This window comes from Melanerpes formicivorus, unplaced genomic scaffold, assembly GCF_026170545.1.
Source record: "Melanerpes formicivorus ecotype bairdi unplaced genomic scaffold, bMelFor1.0.p_v2 SCAF_6, whole genome shotgun sequence".
In the NCBI taxonomy this organism is placed as follows: domain Eukaryota; kingdom Metazoa; phylum Chordata; class Aves; order Piciformes; family Picidae; genus Melanerpes; species Melanerpes formicivorus.
In genome coordinates this window covers 19,546,765-19,568,782 of record NW_027142358.1, presented here as the reverse complement: position 1 = coordinate 19,568,782, position 22,018 = coordinate 19,546,765, and the positions used below count along the sequence as shown (strand labels likewise).

The 22,018-nt window shown below is 41.1% G+C and overlaps 1 protein-coding gene across 7 annotated transcripts in view; it reads right to left on the bottom strand.

Moving 5' to 3' along the window:
* Positions 1-22,018, bottom strand: part of CDHR1 (cadherin related family member 1) — a 70,248-nt gene that overhangs the window by 24,781 nt on the left and 23,449 nt on the right. For 6 of the 7 annotated variants that reach the window (XM_068139986.1, XM_068139984.1, XM_068139983.1 and 3 more), the window contains 9 exons: positions 15,683-15,828; positions 14,981-15,031; positions 13,590-13,679; positions 12,998-13,084; positions 11,025-11,141; positions 9,285-9,428; positions 6,191-6,269; positions 2,199-2,299; positions 279-482 (listed from right to left, as the gene is read on the bottom strand). In XM_068139986.1, the coding sequence (XP_067996087.1) occupies positions 279-482; positions 2,199-2,299; positions 6,191-6,269; positions 9,285-9,428; positions 11,025-11,141; positions 12,998-13,084; positions 13,590-13,679; positions 14,981-15,031; positions 15,683-15,828 (1,019 nt within the window). The remainder of the gene's footprint in view (positions 1-278; positions 483-2,198; positions 2,300-6,190; positions 6,270-9,284; positions 9,429-11,024; positions 11,142-12,997; positions 13,085-13,589; positions 13,680-14,980; positions 15,032-15,682; positions 15,829-22,018) is intronic. The other variant, XM_068139987.1, reaches the window with a different exon arrangement.

The window sequence follows — 22,018 nt, the reverse complement described above, 5'->3', positions numbered from 1 at the left end:
TCACAGAGACTGTTCAACTTTAGTCACCACAAGAATCGGGTTGCAGCTTTAGGATGACCCTTCTCATTGACACAACAGTATGTTACAGACTATGTATACTTCTGATCCAAACTCTCTGTGGTAATGGACCTTACAACTACTGTATCTGCCCTAGGCTTTGGTGGAATGCATGTGAAATAGCTGAGTTCTTGAAATGACATTTCCCCACCTAACAGCTCTTTTTAGTCTTTGGGAAAAAAAGGTCACGAAAGTTGAAAGGCCACATAGTTTACATTTACCTGATCTGAATCGTTGACTGTAATCTTCAGTCCCCTCAAGATTTCACCTTCTGGGGGATGCTCATACATGGTCAGTTCAAATTTGTTCTGGGGACCACTTTCTCCATAGAATGTTGGTGGATGGTTGTTGAGGTCGACCACCCGTATAGTCACTGTGGCAAAAGCGTACACTGAGCTGTCAACTTCCTGACTGACTTCTGATGCCTGCAGCAGGCAAGAGAGGGAGAGAAAAATGATGAGGATATACTCTTCTTTTTGCAGTTTGATGTTCAGGCATTGTTCTGCATGTACAAGTCACCCTAACACACTAACTTGTATGGAGATTCACAACCTTATATTTCTCTAGAAATCTCAGTCCATTTCACACTGAAGTTTATGATGATTAGAAGATTATGGTAATAAACCAGTTCCAATAAAGCCCCAGTGAAAATATTCTCCTCCTCTTTTTGTGAGCTTAGTAACTCACCCTAGGTGAAAGCAGTTCTCTAAAGATAGATATTCTAATAGAGGCAAGATAATTTCCTGCCTAAACTATTGACAGACTAGAAAAGGAAGACAATCTTTACATTTGCTGTGGTACCACAGGTAGTTAATTCTCACATTGCTGCAAGGACTGCAGCCTTGAAAACCATGAGAACAATTATACTTGTGGTATTTAGGCAAATATTTGAAAGAGAAAAATTATACACTTTGAGATTTAGTCTCTGATTTATAATTAAGTTTTGTTGTCTAGATGTTTAATGAAAACTGGATACAGTTTGGAAAGACAAGCAAACCTAGCTGGCATTTTTATAACTGAAAGATCAAATTTGTCTCAGTTTTAACAATTCCAACATGGAATTTGATTCACTGCATTGAATCTAAAGTGTTTCCTGTATCAGAAGAGAAACTCTGGCTGCCATTTTTTTAACAAAACATCTCTCTCTGACATGCTTTTTTGCTCAAAGGACTCAAAATCAAAGGCACTAGACTGCTAAATTTCTCTAAAGATGCTAGTCTGGTAACTGAGGTGCCTGTCACTACCTATGCTGGGTAACACAACACCCTTTTGGTTCCTCAGGCAGATTTTGTAGGCTGCATGAGATCTAGGTCACCACAGATGTAATTAGGAGATCAGAAAAGCTTGTAAGGGCTTAACTAATCCTATATCTGGGAGGCTCTAGCAGACTGCAGTAAATCAGAGATTAGGGGAAGAAATGGTGTCCAATTTTAACTCAGACAGTGGGAATTCTATGATCTTCCAGATTCAGAAGCTGCTCGAGCCTACTAGCAAGTAAGTGCCCTTGAGGATGTTACACTCCTTCTGGCAGTGTGCAAGACCTTAAAGCTGCCTTTAGACAACATTGTCCTTACCATGACAAACTCTTGTATGGTAATGCACATTTGCTAAAGAAAAATAATATAATACTCACAACTTAAGTCCACATTTTTAAACTCTTGGTCTTTAGTAACTGCTTAAAGTAATGTAGACTGTCACACTGATACTAGCTTATCAAGGTGTTAGTGTGTATCTGTATTTTGCTGATCAATGTTTCAGGACTTGATACTGGTAAGATATTGCATGAGCTGTCTCAGTCCTATTACTAATAGATTTGACAGTTACCTCTCTCATCACATTCAGGTTACAAGGCATTAATTCCCAGTTTATTATTAAAATCTGAAAACACAGAGAACAGTTATCTACATGCTGTAAAGGATGTTGATTCTCTAGACTCAGACATGAAATTAGGACAAGGTAATTTCATTTGAAAGAAGTAATTTAAGAAATGAAATATGCCAAGGAACAAAGGCACTCTAGATTTGGTGCTCTGCTTAAACATAGGAGGTAGTGTCTAAAACACGTAAAGTCACCTATATACTGAGCTGTTTTAGACAATCATGTCTACTCACAGCATTTAAGACCAACAGGCCTGAACATACCTGAACTTTTAGTTCATACACTTCTTTCTTCAGCTGATTTGGGTTTTTTATAACAGAAATGGCTCCAGTTGTGTTGCTGATTTCAAAGGAGCCTTCACTTCCTGCAATAAAACAAAGATTCTCTAATTACATGATGTATTTCCTTTCTCTGAACAAGCATGAGCAATTAACCATACACTTTATTAAGCACATTTTAGTTCACATGTGTATCCATATCTATTAGTAGATTGGAAGTTACTTTTGAAAAATGATACATTTCTATGCCTGGTCACAGTGAGGTGAAAACACAGATGAAGATCAAAATGGGTTTCCTCCCCTAGGAATGGCACTGCATAGCTCTGCCAATGTGAGAAGCTGCCCTCACTTTCCTGTTCCCACCCTGGTCAGGTTCTTTTCAAGCCTCAGCAACTAGGCATGCAAATTTGGTATTTATTTCCATTATGCTGACTTCTTTATATGCTGGTTTAGACAAAAATAGACATTCCTCATTTTAATTAGCAAATGCATAATTAAGTCTCTGAGAAACAAGAACATTTCATTAATATCAGCTAAGGTGTGAAGTCTGAAAATCTGTCTGAAAGGAGCACAGTCACTCTTCCTACAGACAGGATTCTCTGGGGAAGCATCTCCTGGCCTTAGACATTCCATTGCTAAAATTTTCTCAGCCTCTTGCATGGCTGTCTTGAATAAAAAGGGATTCTGGAGAATCTGGGGTAAGCCTCAGGCTTTTTGCATTGCAGCAGAGTCTGACACGGACAGGACAGAGCTGCAGGCTGACTTTGCTACTGCCCACCTAAATTCCATTGATCTGAATGTAAGATCAGTTACAGGGCTGCAGTTCTTTGAGACCTGATCAATTTGTGCTGAAGAAAATCATAGAATCATAGAATCAATAAAGTTGGAAAAGACCTCAGAGATCATCAAGTCCAACCTGTCACCCAACAGCTCATGACTACTAAATCATGGCACCAAGTGCCACGTCCAATCTCCTCTTGAACACCTCCAGGGACGATGACGCCACCACCTCCCTGGGCAGGCCATTCCAATGACTAACAACTCTCTGTGAAGAACTTTCTCCTCACCTTGAGCCTAAACTTCCCCTGGTGCAGTTTGAGACTGTGTCCTCTTGTTCTGGTGCTGATTGCCTGGGAGAAGAGACCAACTCCCTCCTGGCTACAACCTCCCTTCGAGTAGTTGTAGACAAGAATAATGTCTCTCCCGAGCCTTCTCTAGGCTAAACAATCCCAGCTCCCTCAGCCTCTCCTCACAGGGCTTGTGCTCAAGGCCTCTCACCAGCCTCATTGCCCTTCTCTGGACACACTCAAGAGTCTCAATGTCGTTCTTAAATTGAGGGGCCCAGAACTGGACACAGTACTCAAGGTGTGGCCTAACCAGTGTTGAGTACAGGGGCAGAATGACTTCCTTGCTCCTGACGGCCACACTATTTCTGATTCAGGCCAGGATGCCATTGGCCTTCTTGGCCAGCTGGGTACACTGCTGGCTCATGTTCAGCCAGCTGTCAATCAGCACCCCCAGGTCGCTTTCTGTTAGAATAGAATAAACCAGGTTGGAAGAGACCTTCAAGATCATTGTGTCCAACCTATCATCCAACACCACCTAATCAACTAAACCATGCAACCAAGCACCCTATCAAGTCTCCTCCTGTTTGGCTGCTCTCCAGCCACTCTGACCCTAGCCTGTAGCGCTGCATGGGGTTGTTGTGGCCTAAGTGCAGCACCCGGCACTTGGACTTGTTGGATGCCATCATGTGGGACTCTGCCCATCTGTCCAGCCTGTCAAAGTCCCTCTGCAGAGCCCTTCTACCTTCTAACAGATCAACACCTGCCCCCAACTTGGTGTCATCTGCAAGTTTACTGATGACTGACTCAATCCCCTCATCTGGATCATCAATAAAGATATTGAACAGGATAGGGCCCAGCACTGATCCCTGGGGGACAGCACTGGTGACTGGCTGCCAGCTGGATGTGGCACCATTCACCACCACTCTCTGGGCTTGGCCCTCCAGCCAGTTCCTAACCCAGTGCAGAGTGCTGCTGTCCAAGCCATGGGCTGCCAGGTTGGCGAGGAAATGCCAGCTTGCAGAGAGACAGTGGGGTCTCATCACATTGACTGCACTCATCTCACCAGCATGGCCAAAAGCAGGCTGGTGCCTGAAAAGAGAACCATCCAGGAGTTCAGGAGGTCTTGCCATCTTCTGCCAAGGGGCAATGGGCATCCCTGTGTGCTACCTCAGGTGCAATATTGACCACAACATATGCTTTGTGGCAGAGCCTACCATTGAAATGAAAACTGAGTAAAACCCTTACAGTGAAGGAGATCAGCCTTCAGGAACAAAGGATGATGACCTGAAAGCTCAGTAATTTTTCTTTTTCACTAATTCAATTCTAACATGGATTTTTAAACCATCTGATAATTTCCCATTTTGCTAATACCTGCAAAAACTGCAACTTCATTAAAGTACACTAGACACAACATTGAACAGATATCGACTCATACAATGGTCAATTATTAAGATACATTGGCCTGGAAACTACATCCTGACTGAGAAGAAGCTTAAGTCAATAGTGGTTTCAAGCCATCATGCCTCATGTTATTGTCTAGTTATCACAGGGAAACTGGTAACTCTGAGTGCAGAGCACTATGTGTGTTCCCTCACACAGCATGCTCAGAAGACTGGAGTGTTTTCCAAAAATTATCACACACTCTTCTGCATTAACAAGACTGCTTATAAAGAATAAATAATTTCCTATTTGCTGTTAGTATTTTCTTGCCCTTTAGCACCCCAGCCTGCAGGTATTGGAATAATGGCTTATCACAAGTAATGTCAGGTTCTGAGGTGCAGGGGCAGAAGCCTGGTGTACTCTTCTGTTCTTTGTTTCTTCAACTTTCTATGCACTAAAAGCACATTATCTTCCTTTGTTTTCCATTTCAGGCTAACAAAATCTGGTATTAATGAGCACAAGAAAAGTCTGCTCTTCATTAAGTCACATTTTATGCTACTCACATGCCATCTCCTTCCATCTTCATTTTCCAATCTTTCCTAATCACTTAGCTTTTTTTTTTCAAATCCCATATCACCTTTCTTTTGTCCTGCTCATTTTTTTTTCTTTGGAAATCTAATTGTCTTTCCTCATTAATCTTATTTTGCTTTGACATTTTGACTATTTCATCTTCTTTTGCCCATTCTCCTTACTCAATTTCTCCCTTGCCTAGCGTGTTTTCATCCCACTTATTTGTCCTTACTTCTAATTCTCCACTTTTCTTTTTTACCTTTTATCATTTTCACTCTATTCTCTTTTGCAGCCTTTTCTGTCTCAACATTTCTACCTTCTTCTATTTTTTCCCTTGCATTGAGGAGAAGGAACCTTAGCATGGGTCCCATCCCATATCAAGCAAAACTTGAATTGCAACCCTCTCTGTCCTCTCTGGACCTTGCTGTTTAGGTAACAGCACAAGGAAGAACTTACTACATATCTCTGCAACTATATTTCAGATTTCTGTTATGAAATTTTGGGTTATCTCACACCTGGAAGGTTGGGTGTCATGGAAGTCTTCTTTTAGAGGAAAGAGAATCAAACAAACCTAAAGTTGTGGTTTGGAGTTTAACTTCACCAGCTAATGACCTTCAATTCATGTGTCTCACATTTATGCTATTAAAAGATGTGTGACAGATGCTCTCAGAATAGCTGATGAAAAACCTTCATCTTCTGTAAACATCTACTCTATTTCCAGTGGCGTTTACACTTAGTGTCTCTTCACTGGCAAATTAGAGTTAGTTCCGTGAAACAGGCACTAAAATTCAGTGAATTGTATCTTAGTTGTTCTCTGGCCCTTGAGTTGTTTCAAGTACCTGACATTATTTCATGAGATTTTGTCTCAGTTTTATTAAACTCTGGCATATTCCATTCTAATTTAATGCCAGATCTAGTTTCAGCTGTCCTTCAGATTTCATACAAAGCAAGTCTACTCACCATTTACAATGTAGTAATGAATACTGTTAGGTTTTCCTCTGTCTCCATCAAGAGCAACAACAGTAAGGACCTCAGAGCCCTGGGGAGAAATGGGAAATCATAGTCTGTGTGCTGAGACCAAAGAGCAGTGAAATTGTAACTCTGTATTAATAAACTGAGCTTTCTACAGTGAGGCATGGATGGGGAGAGTGGGTACTTTTGCTCGTGCTGTATGGGAAAAATGCAAAGGCCATTGACTCCCACTCAGAGAAAAGTTAGTGCATGGCTTTGCAGAGCAGGAGCTGAATGCTACTCCTTGGACCAACTCTGTTTTGTTCCTACATTGATGGTTTTAGTGGTTCCCACTGATGTTGCAGCACAGGCATTGTACCTCCATACAAAGTGGGGACACCCCTGCTGCTGCTCACTTCCTATGCATCTGCTCTGTGACCTGTCTTTCCAGCCTGCTGCCTGCATCATGGCAATGCCTGTGCTGATGGCAGAACACTGCTTTGGTGCACAGGCCTCAGCTGCCCAAGGAGAGCCACAGCTTGCTGCAGCCATGCCAAGAGACCAGTGCCAGTCTGCCCAGTATCCAGCTCTCTTGTCCTTGTTTCCAGCTCAGCTTTGGGTGAGCACTCAAGGACCAGCAGCAGCAGTGCACTACTACCCATGAGCTGCTTTGTGCACACTGCTGTAGCAGTGCTGACTACTCAAGTGTGGAATGGCTTCAGAGTCCATGTGGCCCCAGAGGCTGTCTGGCTGCAGGAACTGCTGGAAGCCATGGCCAAGGGCACTTAACTTGGGCCACAAACTTGGACAGAGGATTTAGAGCAATCAAGCTGAGACCAGATGCCCTCTGGTAGCAGCTCTGTACGCCCCATGGCCGCACAATGTCCTGAGAGACAGGCAGCTGCTGCAGAAGCCATAGGGTTATTTTGTTTCTACTGAATTAAGTTCAGACAGGCAGCAAAAGTAAATAAAGATCACAATCAACTTGGCCCATACAACATTTAGAGTATAAAATTCTGATGAAAAGTGTGGTGATTTAACTGTCCTTAAACCTTCAACGTCTTTCTGCACAAGTAATCATAGAATCAAAGAATCATAGAATTGTTAGGGTTGGAAGGGACTTCAAGGATCATCTAGTTCCAACCCCCCTGCCATGGGCAGGAACCCCTCACACAACATCAGGTTTCTCAGAGCCACATCCAGCCTGGCCTTAAAAACCTCCAGGGATGGGGCTTCTACCACCTCCCTGGGCAACCCACACCAGTGTCTCACAACCCTCATGGTGAAGAACTTCTTCCTAACATCCAATCTGAATCTACCCATTTATAGTTTTTTTCCATTCCTCCCAGTCCTATCACTACCTGACACCCTAAAAAGTCCCTCCCCAGCTTTCTTGTAGGCCCGCTTAAGATACTGGAAGGCCACATGTGGCTGTGGGCCACAGATACAGAATTTGTCTACTGGAGACCATTTGTGCGACTACTCCTATCAACGCAGAGGGATGATGATTGTCAGCACTAAAATGCTCACCCAACTGAACTAAAGTCTTGTTTGGGGCTGAAAAAACAGAGAACATTGAAGTAATTGTCAGTTAATCACAAATGGCAACAAAGAACATCCTCATGACAACCCTTGAGTGAATTTTTCAAACAAGAGCAAGGTTCTGTTAGAGCAACTAGAAATACAGAACTGTGTTTATCATCGTTTATGCAGGAAGCTGCAATTAAATCTGCCTAGTGGGCAAAAGATATTGTGGTCCCTTTGAAGGTGACTGACAGAGTACTTGGAAATTGTAATAACTCCACCAAGGAGAAAAGAATTTACAAACTTAACAACGTGTAAACAGCACTAAAATTGGCTAGTGTGTCTCTCTCTGTGGAGCTCATTCTAATAGCAAAATCCACACTGGGAAGGACCAATTTGTGCTTCCATCATTAGAATATCATAATAGTGTAAGTTATGAGTGCAAGATGGATGTAATTAACATTTATTGACACTCACTTCCATAGTAAATGCTAACTCCTGTGTGCACCCGATAGTTATTTTAAGATCTATATGTAACTATGCAGAATAAATCAATATTCATAATATAATTCATATCAAATGTCTGCAAAGTACACAAGCATTGCTTCTCTGCTCTGCTGAAATGTAACAGCCCACACACTGAACTGCGATATACAATCATGCAAGGGCTGCCAAGTACATTGGGGTTCTGGACAGGAAGAAAAGACACGACCTTTCCTGAAAGTCAAGGGAAGATCAGGTGAAGAGTGTGCATCACACTGCCAAAGAAATCAGTAGTCTAATGCTGGGTAATTTAGTGAGTAGAAACTACTTCTTGTCATATATAAGAAAAAAAAATTTAATTAAATTTTATGCCCTTTTCTATGGAGGTGTTCAAGGCCTTAAGCAACCTCATCTAGTGGAAGGTGTCCTGCCCATGGCAGGGGGGTTGGAATTAGATGGTCTTTAAGGTCCCTTCCAACCCAAACCATTCTTGAAATCTATGAATCAAGGTGAAAGCTGATCCATACAAAAGATCAGCATGATAAAATATCATGCTACTGGTTAGGTATAGAGAAAATTAATAAGTTTACAGCTTCAAGAATAATAGTGGGCCGAAAGCATTGTGGTGGGTATAACAAACTGTATTGCAAGGCATAAATTCTCCCTACACCTTGCCAGGTGCCAGGCTGATCTGCTTGAAAATAAAAGCACTGTGAGAGCACACAGCACACAAATACATAAAGGTTTCTAGCATGATGTGTTCAGGTGAGGTAAATGGCAATTTGATTAAGCCTTCAGCCAAGTGCCTCTCAGGTTTCAGAAGGGCACTTAGTCTAGGCCATACACCAACATAACTAGGCAGAATTCTTTTTGACTTTTAACAGCAATAGGAAGCCTTGCACAGCACGTTTGCAATGCCTGTAAATAAGAACACGTCTGAGATTTGGTCAGCTTATTTCACTTAAGAGTCAAATGAGTCAAATGAATTTTAAGTTCCGCTTTCCAATAAAGCCTGAGCTAGAAAGCAAAGGGCTATTTTGACTGAGATGTGAAAGACTGCACTTGTTCTCTTATTGAGGTGAAATCCAGCACTTACGGCAAGCGTATCCTCATAGACATATCCATAGTAGGGAGTCCCGATGAACATGGGAGGAGTGTCCTGAACATCCTCCACATTGACAGTAACTGTTGTTGTGGCTGAAAACACTTTGTTATCTCCCCTGAGCTTCCCACCACCATCCTAGAAGAGAAGTCACCATCAGATCCCTCTGCTGAAACATATCTGCAAGTCAGTTAATAGCATTGTATGCACCTTATGAGCCTTCAGAAGCACGGTCTCTGGAATGCCTTCTCTGTCTCAACGCACAGATTAATCCCTGCTGCCGTATTCCCTTCTCCTTTCCATTTGTCCTGCTCTCTCTCTAGTTAGGAAGACAGTTTGCAATGTCTCAGAAGTAATTTCTTATATTAAAAGTGGCTGTGTATGCAGTCATACATAATCTTTCATCAACAACACAGGGAACAGGGAATTCAACCTTCTTTTGTGAAAGAAAAGAATGCTAGAAACTGCTGCAAAAGGTTAGTGACTAAGGACTACAGTTTTTCATCCTACATATAGTCTTGTCATAAATACAAGACAATGAGCAGTAGCAAGGTAGTGCATTTCAAGGGAGAAATTAAATAGTGCACATGATCAAAGTCTTCTAGGAACTTTTACATGATAAAGTGAAAGCAGAAAAGGAACTGTGCAGCCAAGAACTTAGATAGCCACCAGTGTATCAACAATCTTTGGGGACTTGACTACAATCAATTCTTTGCTACCAATACAGTAGAGCCAATTAGGAAGATGACTCACAAATTCAGAAGCTTTTAACATCCTCAGAGCACTAGCTGGAGGTCAGTAGTCATGCTGGTGTATATGAGTATGAATTGTTCAGCATGTCTTTGGTATCAATTTTAAAAATTCCTTCTTTTTTTTTTTTTAAAAAAAAAAAATAATTGCTTTTTTTCTTTCTTACTCCCCTAAAGGCAGCATTTAAGTCAAATTTTGTTACTTCTCCTCAAATGAACTCTGGTTAAATAAATACCAAAAGAGATCTATACATTTTTCATAAAATAGGAGAAATTCAAGTCCCCATAAGCAAAAATATCCTTTTTCCACCCAAGTGAGTTTTTCTGTGACAGGTCCCCACAAGATCCTGAGAGACTGCCTCAGAATCCATAAACTTTTAATGAATCCTCAGACTGAGGATTCTGTCTTCTGAGAAAGACAGTGGCAAGAAGGAATGTGCCGGATTTGCATAAGCTCCTGCCACAAGGCACCAGAGAAGTGAAAAAAAAGAAACACCCACAGATATTTCCAGAACAGAAGCCCACCACATGTGCTGCACTGGGTCCAGCTGTGCTTGTGCCTGACCTGCAGGTCTGCCTGCCAGCAGTTTGTCCTTGTGTGGTAGAGCCATGCCCTGGACAGCATAGGGAAGCCCTGAGAACTTACATTTGCTCAAAGGCTGATGCTTCTTGAATTTGGAGCCACATATGGAAATCCTTTGCTTCTAGATGACTCAAAATATGCAGGTGACCTTCAGCAGTTGGGCTCACTATTCTGACACTAGGGCCTGGGTGAAATGTGGGAAACTCAGTCCCCAGTGCCTCTAGATATTGTGCAAGAGCAGACACTGATAATGTTTGCTCCCTAAATTGTAAATATTACAACCCCCCACCTGCAGACCTTACAGAGTGAGTACCTTTGCTAAGGCACACCTATATCTCAACTAGGTAGTTCTACTCAAATACAACCCCTCACTTCCTCTAGTTTCCAAAAAAAGCCTTATACCTTGGCTATAGCAACAACAAAATGCGTTCTTGATTTCTCATAGTCCAGGACGACCCCTGTTTTGATGCGCAGGACACCACTGTGGCGGTCTATTGTAAACTTATTAGCATGGATGTTCTAGAAGAGAAGAAAAGAAAAAACAGCAAGAGATTACAGTTATGGTAATAAGATTGCCATAGGGATTCATCTTTTATTTCATCTGCCAAGGGAAAAGACTAGAATAATGATACGGTTTAGGTGAATAATACATTTGATGAATTTCACCTCTATGTGTTTATGAACAATTCATGAACCAACCACAAGTCTCTCATTATTCAGAATAAATCAGTTACCTGCAATGTAGATTTTTTAAAATCTTTTGGTATTTCATTGCAAAATCTTAAACTTAGGTTAACAGAGTTCACTGCATTGAAAAGACACAACAGAAAAAAAAAAGATGAGGGGAAAAAGAAGAATTAAAAAGGTGTTATCCCTTTTTTTTTTCAGAGTTCTACTGGATTAAAAAAATAAAGCAGAAAGTTTGCATGCACAGAATGCATGCATTCATAGAGTAGTAGTTTTGTGGGTGTTTGTTTTCTTTGTTTTCTTTTTTTTTTTATATATATACAAATAAAACTTAAAGATATCTAATTTAATTTAATTTAAATTAAAAAAGTTTCCCTCCATTCTTCTGCACTGGAGCTATCTGTAAGACAGCTCATTTGCATATCCATACATAATGTTCACTGTCAGATCATGGAATCATACAATGGCTTAGGTTGGAAAGGACCTTAGAGATCATATTCTCCAACCTCTCTGGCATGGGCAGGGAGGCCTCTCAACCAGACTCAGCTGCTCAAAGCCTCAACCAGCCTGGCCTCGAACACCCTCAGGGAGGAGACATCCACAATCTCCCTGGGCGGAATACAGGATTAACCAGGTTGGAAAAGACCTTTGAGATCATTGAGTCCAACCTATCACCCAACACCATCTAATCATAATATCAGTCAGGGTTCAAAGGGACCACAAGGATCATCTAGTTCCAACCCCCCTGCCATGGGGGGTATTTAGTATTTAGTATTTTTTTAACCACACAGATACATTAACTAGACATAAAACTTTGAAACTGCTGTTCCTTGGCCTCAGCCTATTGGAAAAAGCCCTGTGCATAATTGAATCCTGCATATATTTTATTTTAAATGGATCATAATCAGTCAAAACAAAACTAAATTTCAAGACAGTACTCAAGGTGTTCTTTCACAGTATGTCCAAGCTCTAAACAGGATTACTTTTAGGGCTATGCAAATATCTTCCCACATGTATACAAAGTAACTATTGCAACAAATTGGGTTTTTTGGTTGGTTGGTTTTTTCCTTTCTTCTGTTGTCTTTTGAATAAGGAGAACTGCAGCTCATCTGGAAGAAGCAGCTTGGAGGAAGAAGGAATTGGAAGGATAAAATGCAAAAAGTTGCCCTTTTGACATGCAGAAACTCTGTGATACAGAAAATCAGCTTTAAATGTGAAGCCCTTTCTGTTCTTTACCAGTTGGCAGTAACTGAAAGGCTGGTTTCAAGCCAACATGGTTTTATCAGTGAGAAGACTTAGTACCTCATATTTCACACTGTGATCCAAGTTTCAGTTATGCACTAGCCTGCTACACCAAAATTCACACTTGGGTTTCCAGTATATTTTGCACTCTGAAGAAAGCTATCTTATGCTTTAGAAATCTCATATGTCTACAAGATTGCAAATGAGACTTGCTTCTTCCTGTCACTCCAAAGAATGGGTCAATAAGTGACTTGCTCTGAGGAGTCCTGTTGGCAAGGTTGGGAGTAACAGTGGCAATTCTAGCTCCTCCTTCTGCATGCTGGACTGCACTTGACTTCTTGCAATGGTCAGTATCTGTGTTGTCAATACTTTTTGTCTTGTGCACAGTACAAATTAGTCCAATAGACACTAGTACCAAGTCTAACCCTCAAAGTAGAGGGCCTTACCTGCAAGAAGTAGGTGATGCTTCCTCCAGAACCTGTGTCTTTGTCCACTGCCTCAACCTTAAAAATACTGCTGCCAGAAGGAGTGTTCTATGACCAGAAAGAGTAACCAGAGTCACACAGAAGTGGAAGACCAGGAGAGTTGAAATGAAAAAAGAGCATGCAAGGCGGCAGAAAAAGAGAGTGATGTTAGCAAGAATATATATGCACTGTGAGAACTAAAGAGCAAAAAGAAAAGAGGGAGGAGATTCTAAGTGGGGGAAAAAGGAGAAGAACAAGAAGGAAGGACTATTTTTTTTGGAATAAAAATGACAGAAAACCTCAGCTAAAATGGAGCACATCCTATTCCCACTGAAGTTAATTCTAAAAACTCCCAGTGACCCAAATCTTGGAGATTACCCACAAAAAAGCACACCTTAAGTACCTACAGACTTAATCACTAAGTTTTCAGTGAATATTCATTATCTGCCCAAACTCTAAACCAAAAAAAAATGCAAATTAGTTCTGTATATCTTGTTATTTTACAGAAAACATACTAGCTCCTCCATACTCCCAACTGAAATATACTTCTAGTATGCAAAAGAATTTCACCAACCTCTGGGACGTGGACTATGTAAGGTGTATTGATGAACTCTGGGCTCTCATCATTAGCATCCATTACAAGGATTCTGACTTTCTCAGAAACCTGGAGTAGAATATGAAGAACGCATCATGACAAGTTGCTTTTCAACAGATATTGTATGTTTGCCTACTAAGGTGTAGTCAAAGCCAATGAAAAATTATGCTTTAATATAGAGGATCTTTGCATTACCAAAACTAAACACACAGAATACAGAAAATCCCATACTCCAGAGGAATTTGTTTTGTGGAGAACACACAGCTGCTATCTCAAATCTAAATAAGGAGTCTCAGACTACATAATAAATTACAGATTGGGGCTGATTTTCTAAAGTCTTTATTCTTCTTTATGGCATTCAAGGTACTGTGATGTATTTTATGTGAACACATTAAAGACATTTAGTACCTGACAGCCCAGAGTATTCATTAATGACTCATTTGATATCATGATACTAGTTAATAGCATGTATAACATGGATGTACAAATACTTGCTACTAATATGTAACAATGTCTTGAACAAAATATGAGTTCTCTTTCTAAAAATACAGAAGGAAACACATGAGCAACAAAACTTCTCAGTTGTTTGCAAGTGGATATCTGGATGTGATACCATTATTTCCTTATTACAGAGTTGTGCCTATAGGATTCTGGCACCTCCTGAACAGTTGTTGTAGTAATCCCGATTAATTTGTTCAAGATAAGGAAGAGCTCCCAAGCTATCCAGTCTTGTGGGCAGCAAGATGGTGCCACTTTTATGGAATCCCTAGTGAAGAAGCTCAGCTCCTCTTATTGGTGGATTAATATCCTGGTTGTGACAATACCTGTCTGTAAACTGAAAATGCCAAGAGAATTTGTAGAACTAGGACTGGATGGTTGTGTAATGTCTTTGACAAGCCCTTAATGATTACATATGATTAAAGCTTTGTTCAGCAGAAGACAAGAAAACCCCCATCACCTTAGCCTAAGCAAATCATTTTTATGTCATGCAAGAGCAATATTTAGGGTGTGGAGAGACAATCAGCTCTTGGGTGTCCAACACTAGTTCCTATAATGTCATGCAAAAACCTTTCAGATCTTTCTTGGGTCTCAGTTCTACTGAGCTGACAGTGAATCTTCATAGGTGGCTGCTGTCATTTAGTGGGCCACTAAGACAAGTCTTTCATCTTACATCACACTGCAATTATCCTCAAAGAGCTGAACAAGAGCTGGCATGAGACCTGAGTTACTGAGAGTTCAGTGGCTCCTGTAACAGGAGGTAAGATTCTAATGAGATTATGTTTTCTGATAAAATGAGAAGGCCCCTGTAAGTTGATTTAATGGGAGGAGGTATGTGCGGACAGTTTGACAAGCTACAGCATAATACTTACTGTACTCAAGCCATCTGAAATACTGACGATAACTTCAATCTCATCTTCTTTCTGTATACCAAGAAAATTCATTTGTTAGATTGATAGTGTTTGCTCTGACTGAGAAAGGGACTGTAGATTTAAGTGTGTCTCAGTAAGTAGATGAAAGTAACAACTAATACCACAAAGCAATCACAGAGGGGCTTGGAAGATCCCTCAGAGGCTCCAGCTGCAGGGCTCCTTGGAATTTCTGTGGTTACTGTCAAAAAATTGTAGGTCTGGGAACCACTATTGTCCTATAAAGCACTAGTGAGAATCAGTCATCTTTTTCAAGGAACACTTCCTAAAAAGGCATGATTTGTTCAAAATTATTATTTCTCAATATACAATATTCTGTGTTCCCAGAACAAGGCTGTCTTTAGGCCACTGGGAGCATCTTTAACCCACATGGTCTTACTGGGGTGCAGGTGTGGGAAAATAGGAAAAAAGAATAAACTCCTCTTTTGGTAAAAACTGGACAGACAAATGACAAAAAAGTTGATAGCAATGTTGGTGGCACAAGTCAACTGGAAAACAACATGATGGGTGAAGTACATCTTCTCAGAATTACAAAGGATATTACATTTTTCAGGAGTAAGTAAATTGGCATTGTCCCCCAAAGCCAAGGATCAAATTAAACTGCAGGAAATTCCACACATGCAGAGTAGTACCATTTCACTGTACCTCTCTGTCCAGCTCCTCAACTAGTGTAACGTTTCCAAGATTCTTGTCAACAGAAAAGTAGTGTCTTGATCCAGCTTCATAAGCCAGGCCATACGTCACGGGATCTCCTTCTGGATCAGTTCCATTCAGAGTGTACACATGGGTACCTGAAAAATTGGCATTCAATATCATTTCCCTGTGGTTACTTCAGTCAGTGAGTATTTCACAGGTCTGTTCCTCAGGGACTTAGCTACCCTGTGGCAGGCAAAGCTTTTGTGAGACAAACCCACTTACTACACAATATGGATAAGCAGACAGTTCAATAGTCTTGATTGTCAATTTTTAGCCTACTGGTTAAACTGAGTCTATCACTGCTGGTTTCTCTCACTTCAGGCCCTTCCCTTTGGAGCCACACCAAGATCAATACTGTTCCCATCAAAGTGTTTACACAGATGACAAGCTCTTAGCTAACGCACAGACAAGGTGAGTCAGAAGCAATGTTGTATGACTAGGAGACAATTTCAGCAGTACCAAAAAGCCCAAACACTCCTCTGCTCTCTGAGAAGAATAAAATTGCAAACGAGAAGGCAGAAGATCTGGCAACTAAAGGCAGAGCTCTCATAGGGCTGGGCTCAGGCTCTGAAGCTCAGGAGATGAAAAGACATTTGCAGACTTTTCCACTTTCAAAACTACTAGATGCAAAAGTCTTTCCTACTTCACCATCCCTCATTAGCTCCCTGTCTTCAAATTTTCTCCTAGACACACCAATTCATGCTCATATCTTTGAATAAATTCTCCAAACAATGATTCCATTTCTGATACTAAATGCTTGTAGGAAGAGGTAGCCAATGCTCTGTGGGATTGGCTAAAGGACTGGAAAAAGAATGGTTGGCAGAGAAAAGGGAAGCCTATTTGGGCAGCTGATCTGTGGCAGGACATTGCTGGTTGAGTTAAGAGAATTCCAGTGAAGGTGAGACACTTTGATGCTCACCTTCCTAAGAGCAAAGCTACTGAAGAACAACACCACAACCATCAGGCAGATCTAGCTTCAAGTTTCTCAAGTAGACGTGGACTCTGATCTTGATCTTGACTGGAAACACTGAGGCGAGATATTCTTAGCTTGGTAAGCTCATGATTCATCAGGACATCAAGGCAGAGTTGCGACCTACCAGTGGGCTCATGACAGATCCATAGACATTTCCATGGATGCTATCACACAATTCATCCATGACCGTGACATTTGCTCTGCTGTTAAGCAGGCCAAGCGAATTAAGCCCTTTTGGTATGGTGACAGATTGTCCAAGTACAAGTATGGTGAAGCTTGGCAGATTGACTATAGCGCTCTACCACGTTCTCGTTCTAGTAAGCAATATGTGCTTACTATGGTAGAGGCAAACACTGGATGGTTGGAAACTTATCCAGTTCCACATGCAACTGCAGGCAACACCATTCTCGGTCTGGAGAGACAGATTCTGTGGAGACACGGAACTCCAGAGAGGATTGAGTCAGAAAACGGAACTCATTTCAAAAACAATCTTGTAAAGAGCTGGGCCAAAGAGCACGGCGTTGAGTGGATATACCACATCCCCTACTATGCACCAGCTGCAGGGAAGATTGAACACTACAACAGTTTGCTAAAGACCACTTTCGAAGCCATGGGGGGTGGATCTATGAAAAACTGGGAGAAACATCTAGCACAAGCAACCTGGCTGGTAAATAGTAGAGATTCAGTGAATCTAGATGGACCTGCACACTCAGATTTGCTACAAAAGGTAGAGGGTGATAGAATTCCTGTTGTTAGAGAAAAGAGTCTGTTGGGTAAAACTCTTTGGGTATTTTCTCCTTCAGGATAGGCTAAACCTGTCCAACGGGTGGTTTCTGCTGAAGGTTCTGATCATATTTACTGGGTAATGCAAGAGAATGGTGAAATCCATTGTATTCCACAAAGAAGTTGAGAGAGTTTAAATTCAGAGTGTTGTACAGATACAATGTCGTGCCCAAAGGAAGAATCCATGAGGAATCTATGGTGCATGAACCCTAAGAACTCTGAGAGCCCTGAGTCACCTGAGAGTCCCTGTTCCTTTTCTTTGCCTCATCTGTGGAGAAACAAACTGGTTTCTGGTTTTTTTTTCCTTCTTTTTTTCCCCCTCTTGTTTCCTGGTTTTTGCATTTCTGAATCATCTACATCTAAGATAGCTAGAATGGACTATGAACTTAATTTACTTATTATTGTAGATATTATTTTAGATGAGTTGGATAGTATTAGCAGCCAATGAAATTGTTTAGAAGGGTGGATTGTTGTGGTTTTAGGTTATGCCTTTAAAACTTAGTTATAGATTTTGAGCAGAAAAGTAGAGGGGGGAAAATAAATCACCATTGGGTGTAAAAAGGAAAACAAAAGATTATTCTAAACAAAGTCATCGGGTAAATACCTGGAATAAGAGGAGCTGTATCATAACAGTTCTTCTCTTTTCTCTTCATCTTGGCTGTTTTGCTTTGCTTGGAAGAGATAACATGCTTTGGCTGGCCTTGGCTAAGACTAATCCACTGCTGCTCTCTCCACTCCTGTCTTGGGACAGGGGTTGGAGGAGCAGTGGAATGGCTTTCCCGATCTCTTGACCAGGGGGGGGTTTGTGTTGTTTTCTAATTGTAAATATCTGTATAATGCTGTAAATACTGTGTATCTTGTACATACTCATTACATTCCATTGTAGAGTGTAGATTTTGCTTGTAAATACAGCTTCATTTGCTTCTCACTGAGTTGGTGTGGCAAAGTTAATGCTGGGGGAAACTTCAACCCACCACGCTCATCAATGTATTTCTTTCACAAGCTGGGGAAAGAGAGGGTGTTATTTCTGTTTTTAAACATTTAAGAAGTTGGTGCCAGTTTTTCCAGTAATCTGATGTTGTTTATCAGAAGTGATACTTCCTGGGGGAGTTATAACACCCACACTTTCAAAACATGGTGAGAGTTTAGTAGTATTATTTTTTAAAACTTATACACCTGTCATTCTATTGTGCATTAATATCTCCATCCAAATAACTTCAAGCACTTTACAAATACCAGTTAACTGAGCATTAAATATAAAATACTGCTGTTTCCTTCAAATACATACTGCCTTGGGTAAATTACCTGAGATACTCAAGTTGCTGAGGTTTGGAACAGAAATTGTACTTTATATCTAACAAAGTTCACTGCACTGGAATTTCGGTAGCCAAGCAACTCACTGGTAAATAAAGAGTTTTGCTTGTGCGTGGGACACATATGATGGAAGGATTCCTGCTAAGGAAGCTAGTATAAAGTTAAGGAAGAACACTGTTAAAGAGAATCCAGAAAACTCCAGTTTTAAACTGTTCTGCTCCTGAGTTTGAGATATTTTAAATTCTGAATTCATATCTTTTTCTCATATCATCTCTGAAGTGGCAGTGGAAGTTTTCACTAACCAGATATATAAGGTTCTGTTTAACTCTTGAGATTCGGTTTAAGTCATGCCCAGAGCAGTGACAGGTCAGCTTCTTGAATGTTTCCTGGTTTTGCAAGGCAACCTTTCAGTCCTCATTTGCATATTTCTTGGCATGCAAAATGTGAAGCAAACAGATCAGTGGGCTGGATGGACAAGCAATATCCAGGAAACGGCAGTGATATTTAGAAAATATGACTGTCATTTTTGCATAGCAAGAGGTAATGGCAAACCATGAGGGATCTGTGTTCGTTTATGAGTAAACTCTCTTATGATAATTATCAGAACAATATTTGGGCAACTTTGCACAGAAAAATGTTCACATTGCAAAAAACAATGGGCCCACAGGAGCAAAAACAATAGACCCTGTAACAAGCTGTTTCAGTCAGCCAACAAATAGTCAAGGTTTGCAAAACAGGTTCATAAACCAATAAAATGCTTTCCACATTTTTCTTGGAGTTTTCCCACAAAACAGGGCAGAAAATAACAACTTATCTATAACTGAGCTCCCCAAAAATTATTAGGGAAAGATGACGAAGATATGATGGTACACTTCTCTGACTGCAACAACTGAACTCTGAAAACACAAAGAAATGCAAGGAGAGGAATAAACTGGGGCTGATACAAAATAGTGTCCTGAAAGGACACCTGCCTTCTGCTATAACTGTCTACATAAGAGACAGAAATTTTAAGACTATTGAAATTTCTGCAGCACCATTACTGACTGCATTTATTCTTGTTTTTCAAAAGCTTTGTCTTAATATCACAACTGGGGCCAAATGGAGAATTCAGGTGTCAGATATCAGCACTTCACTGACACTATTGTCAATACGGTGCTTCAGGTTTTTTCTGATGTTAGAAGTTTTTACTTCTTAGTGGATTTTCTTTTGTTTTTCTTCATGTTTCCTGTCCCTTCCAGCTGTTATATTGCTGGCTGTCCTGCCTGTTTCTAGCTTGTGCAGATGTCTGCAGCAGCTGCTGAGCAGCACTGCCTGTGCAGTGAAAAATGAGGATGGACAGCACAGTCAACATGTGGGGTCTCTCAAAGCCTACAGGCAACAACCAGACACAAGGTATAGAGCTGTTACTGGGCCTGTCCTGAACTACCAATGTTGATCACATAGAAACTGCAAACCACTGCTCAGGAATCAGAGGGCAGGTGCTAGAGAAGAGCAAACTGTGAAGTTTAGGTGAACACACTTGAACTTAGGCTTGTTCTTCTAATCTCACAATTTTCTCTCCTACATTTTCTAGGATTTTTAAAGTATATATATTGAAAACAGAAATATTTTTTGCTGCTAAATGTGTGAATGAACATTGATATTGGTACAGACTAAGATTACTGATGTTTCTGAGCAAACAATAAAGGACATCATTGATCTTTATGCCGGATTGTTTGCTTCCTGGCTAAAGCTGATACTGCTTGGTTTTCCATCATACAGAACATTTGTGTGCCTTTTAAATTGGATTGTGGATCAAAATTTATTTTCTAGCTCACTATAATTCCTAATTTTGTCTGAATTGTAATTTCACTGCACCGTACTCTCCATATCATTAACACCCTTGGAACACTTCTCAGAACAGTATTAATGCCAATTAAAAAATCTCTTCACAGTGTGCTGCCACCACTTGCTGAAAAGGAAATAAATAAAACCCAGCCAAAATCTTATCAGTGAGTACCAAGTAAACAGCGTCTCCCTCTCACCCAGATCAGGAAATAGAAGGGTCTCTAGCTAGGGATGTAGCAAATGCTGTATAAGGCCCCTGATTGGAAGATTTGGGTGTTCCAAGTATCTAGGGAACAGTCCAGCAGGCTGGGACAAAGAAATCTCAGGGAGCTGCATGCTGCTCCCTGCTATGGCTGCTTCCCAGAAGCCACACTAGGCTTTCGCTCTATTTTCCTATTCCATCTTAGAAGTCATTTGCTCTTTGCTTCTGACACTCAGGCTGAATGACTGTCCCATGATGTCATTGCTCCATTTAATTTAATTTCTGACTTACATGTATTTACAGCTAGCCTCTGTCATGTGCTCTAGGGTTTGTTTTTCCCTCCCACTGAAGACATACGCTTCCCTCTCTGTTGTACAACACCTAGCAATCAATTGGCTCCAAGTTAAGCAAACCAAAGACATTTTGGATTCATGCTCAGTCTGGTCAGTTGTCCTTTGCCATCCCAGCTGGCATCTATTAACATGATGCTGAGAAGGCCCTGATCCCAGGGCAGGATGCTTCTGTTCCCAATGGCACAGCAAATATCATCTCACCTGGAGTTAGGCATCTAATCTCCACCTGGCTCAGCCAAGCACCTTTTTCTCCACCAGGAAATGTGATTGATAGTTAACATGAAGCCTAAAGACTGTTGTTTCACACTCCAACATCACTGGAAGCAAAGGGAAGGCTCATACTCCTGGAGGATATGGAACACACACAAGACTACCTCAAAACTAGCTCTTTTTCCTTCATTACTAGCTACTGCTTCTTCTAAAAAAGCATGGCTGCTACAGCAGCAGTCAGAACAGGTCCTGCATCTGCAAGGGCCTGCAGTGGGGAGCGGGGCTGTGGTAACAAGTGCTCAGCACCGGGGACCAGAACAGCTCCCAACGGACTGCACCAAAGTGTCCCCGCAGCACTCAAAGCAACCATCTCCAAGAGGAAGCCATCTGGGGGCAATTTTATGATGTATCTGCAGTCTCTGTTAGAAGAATAAAACCCAAAGTGCCAGCAGTGCCTGCACCTGTGAGCCTTCAGTGTGTCTCCGTGCAGGGCTGTGCTTCACAAGGGGCTCTGATCTGCTTTGTGCAGTGCTTGCTTTGCTGCACTGATGCGGAAAGCAGCTATGTTTAACACTTTTTTCTCTCTAGCTTTCCTTGGGGGGGAGAGTTTAGTTTCTGCAAAA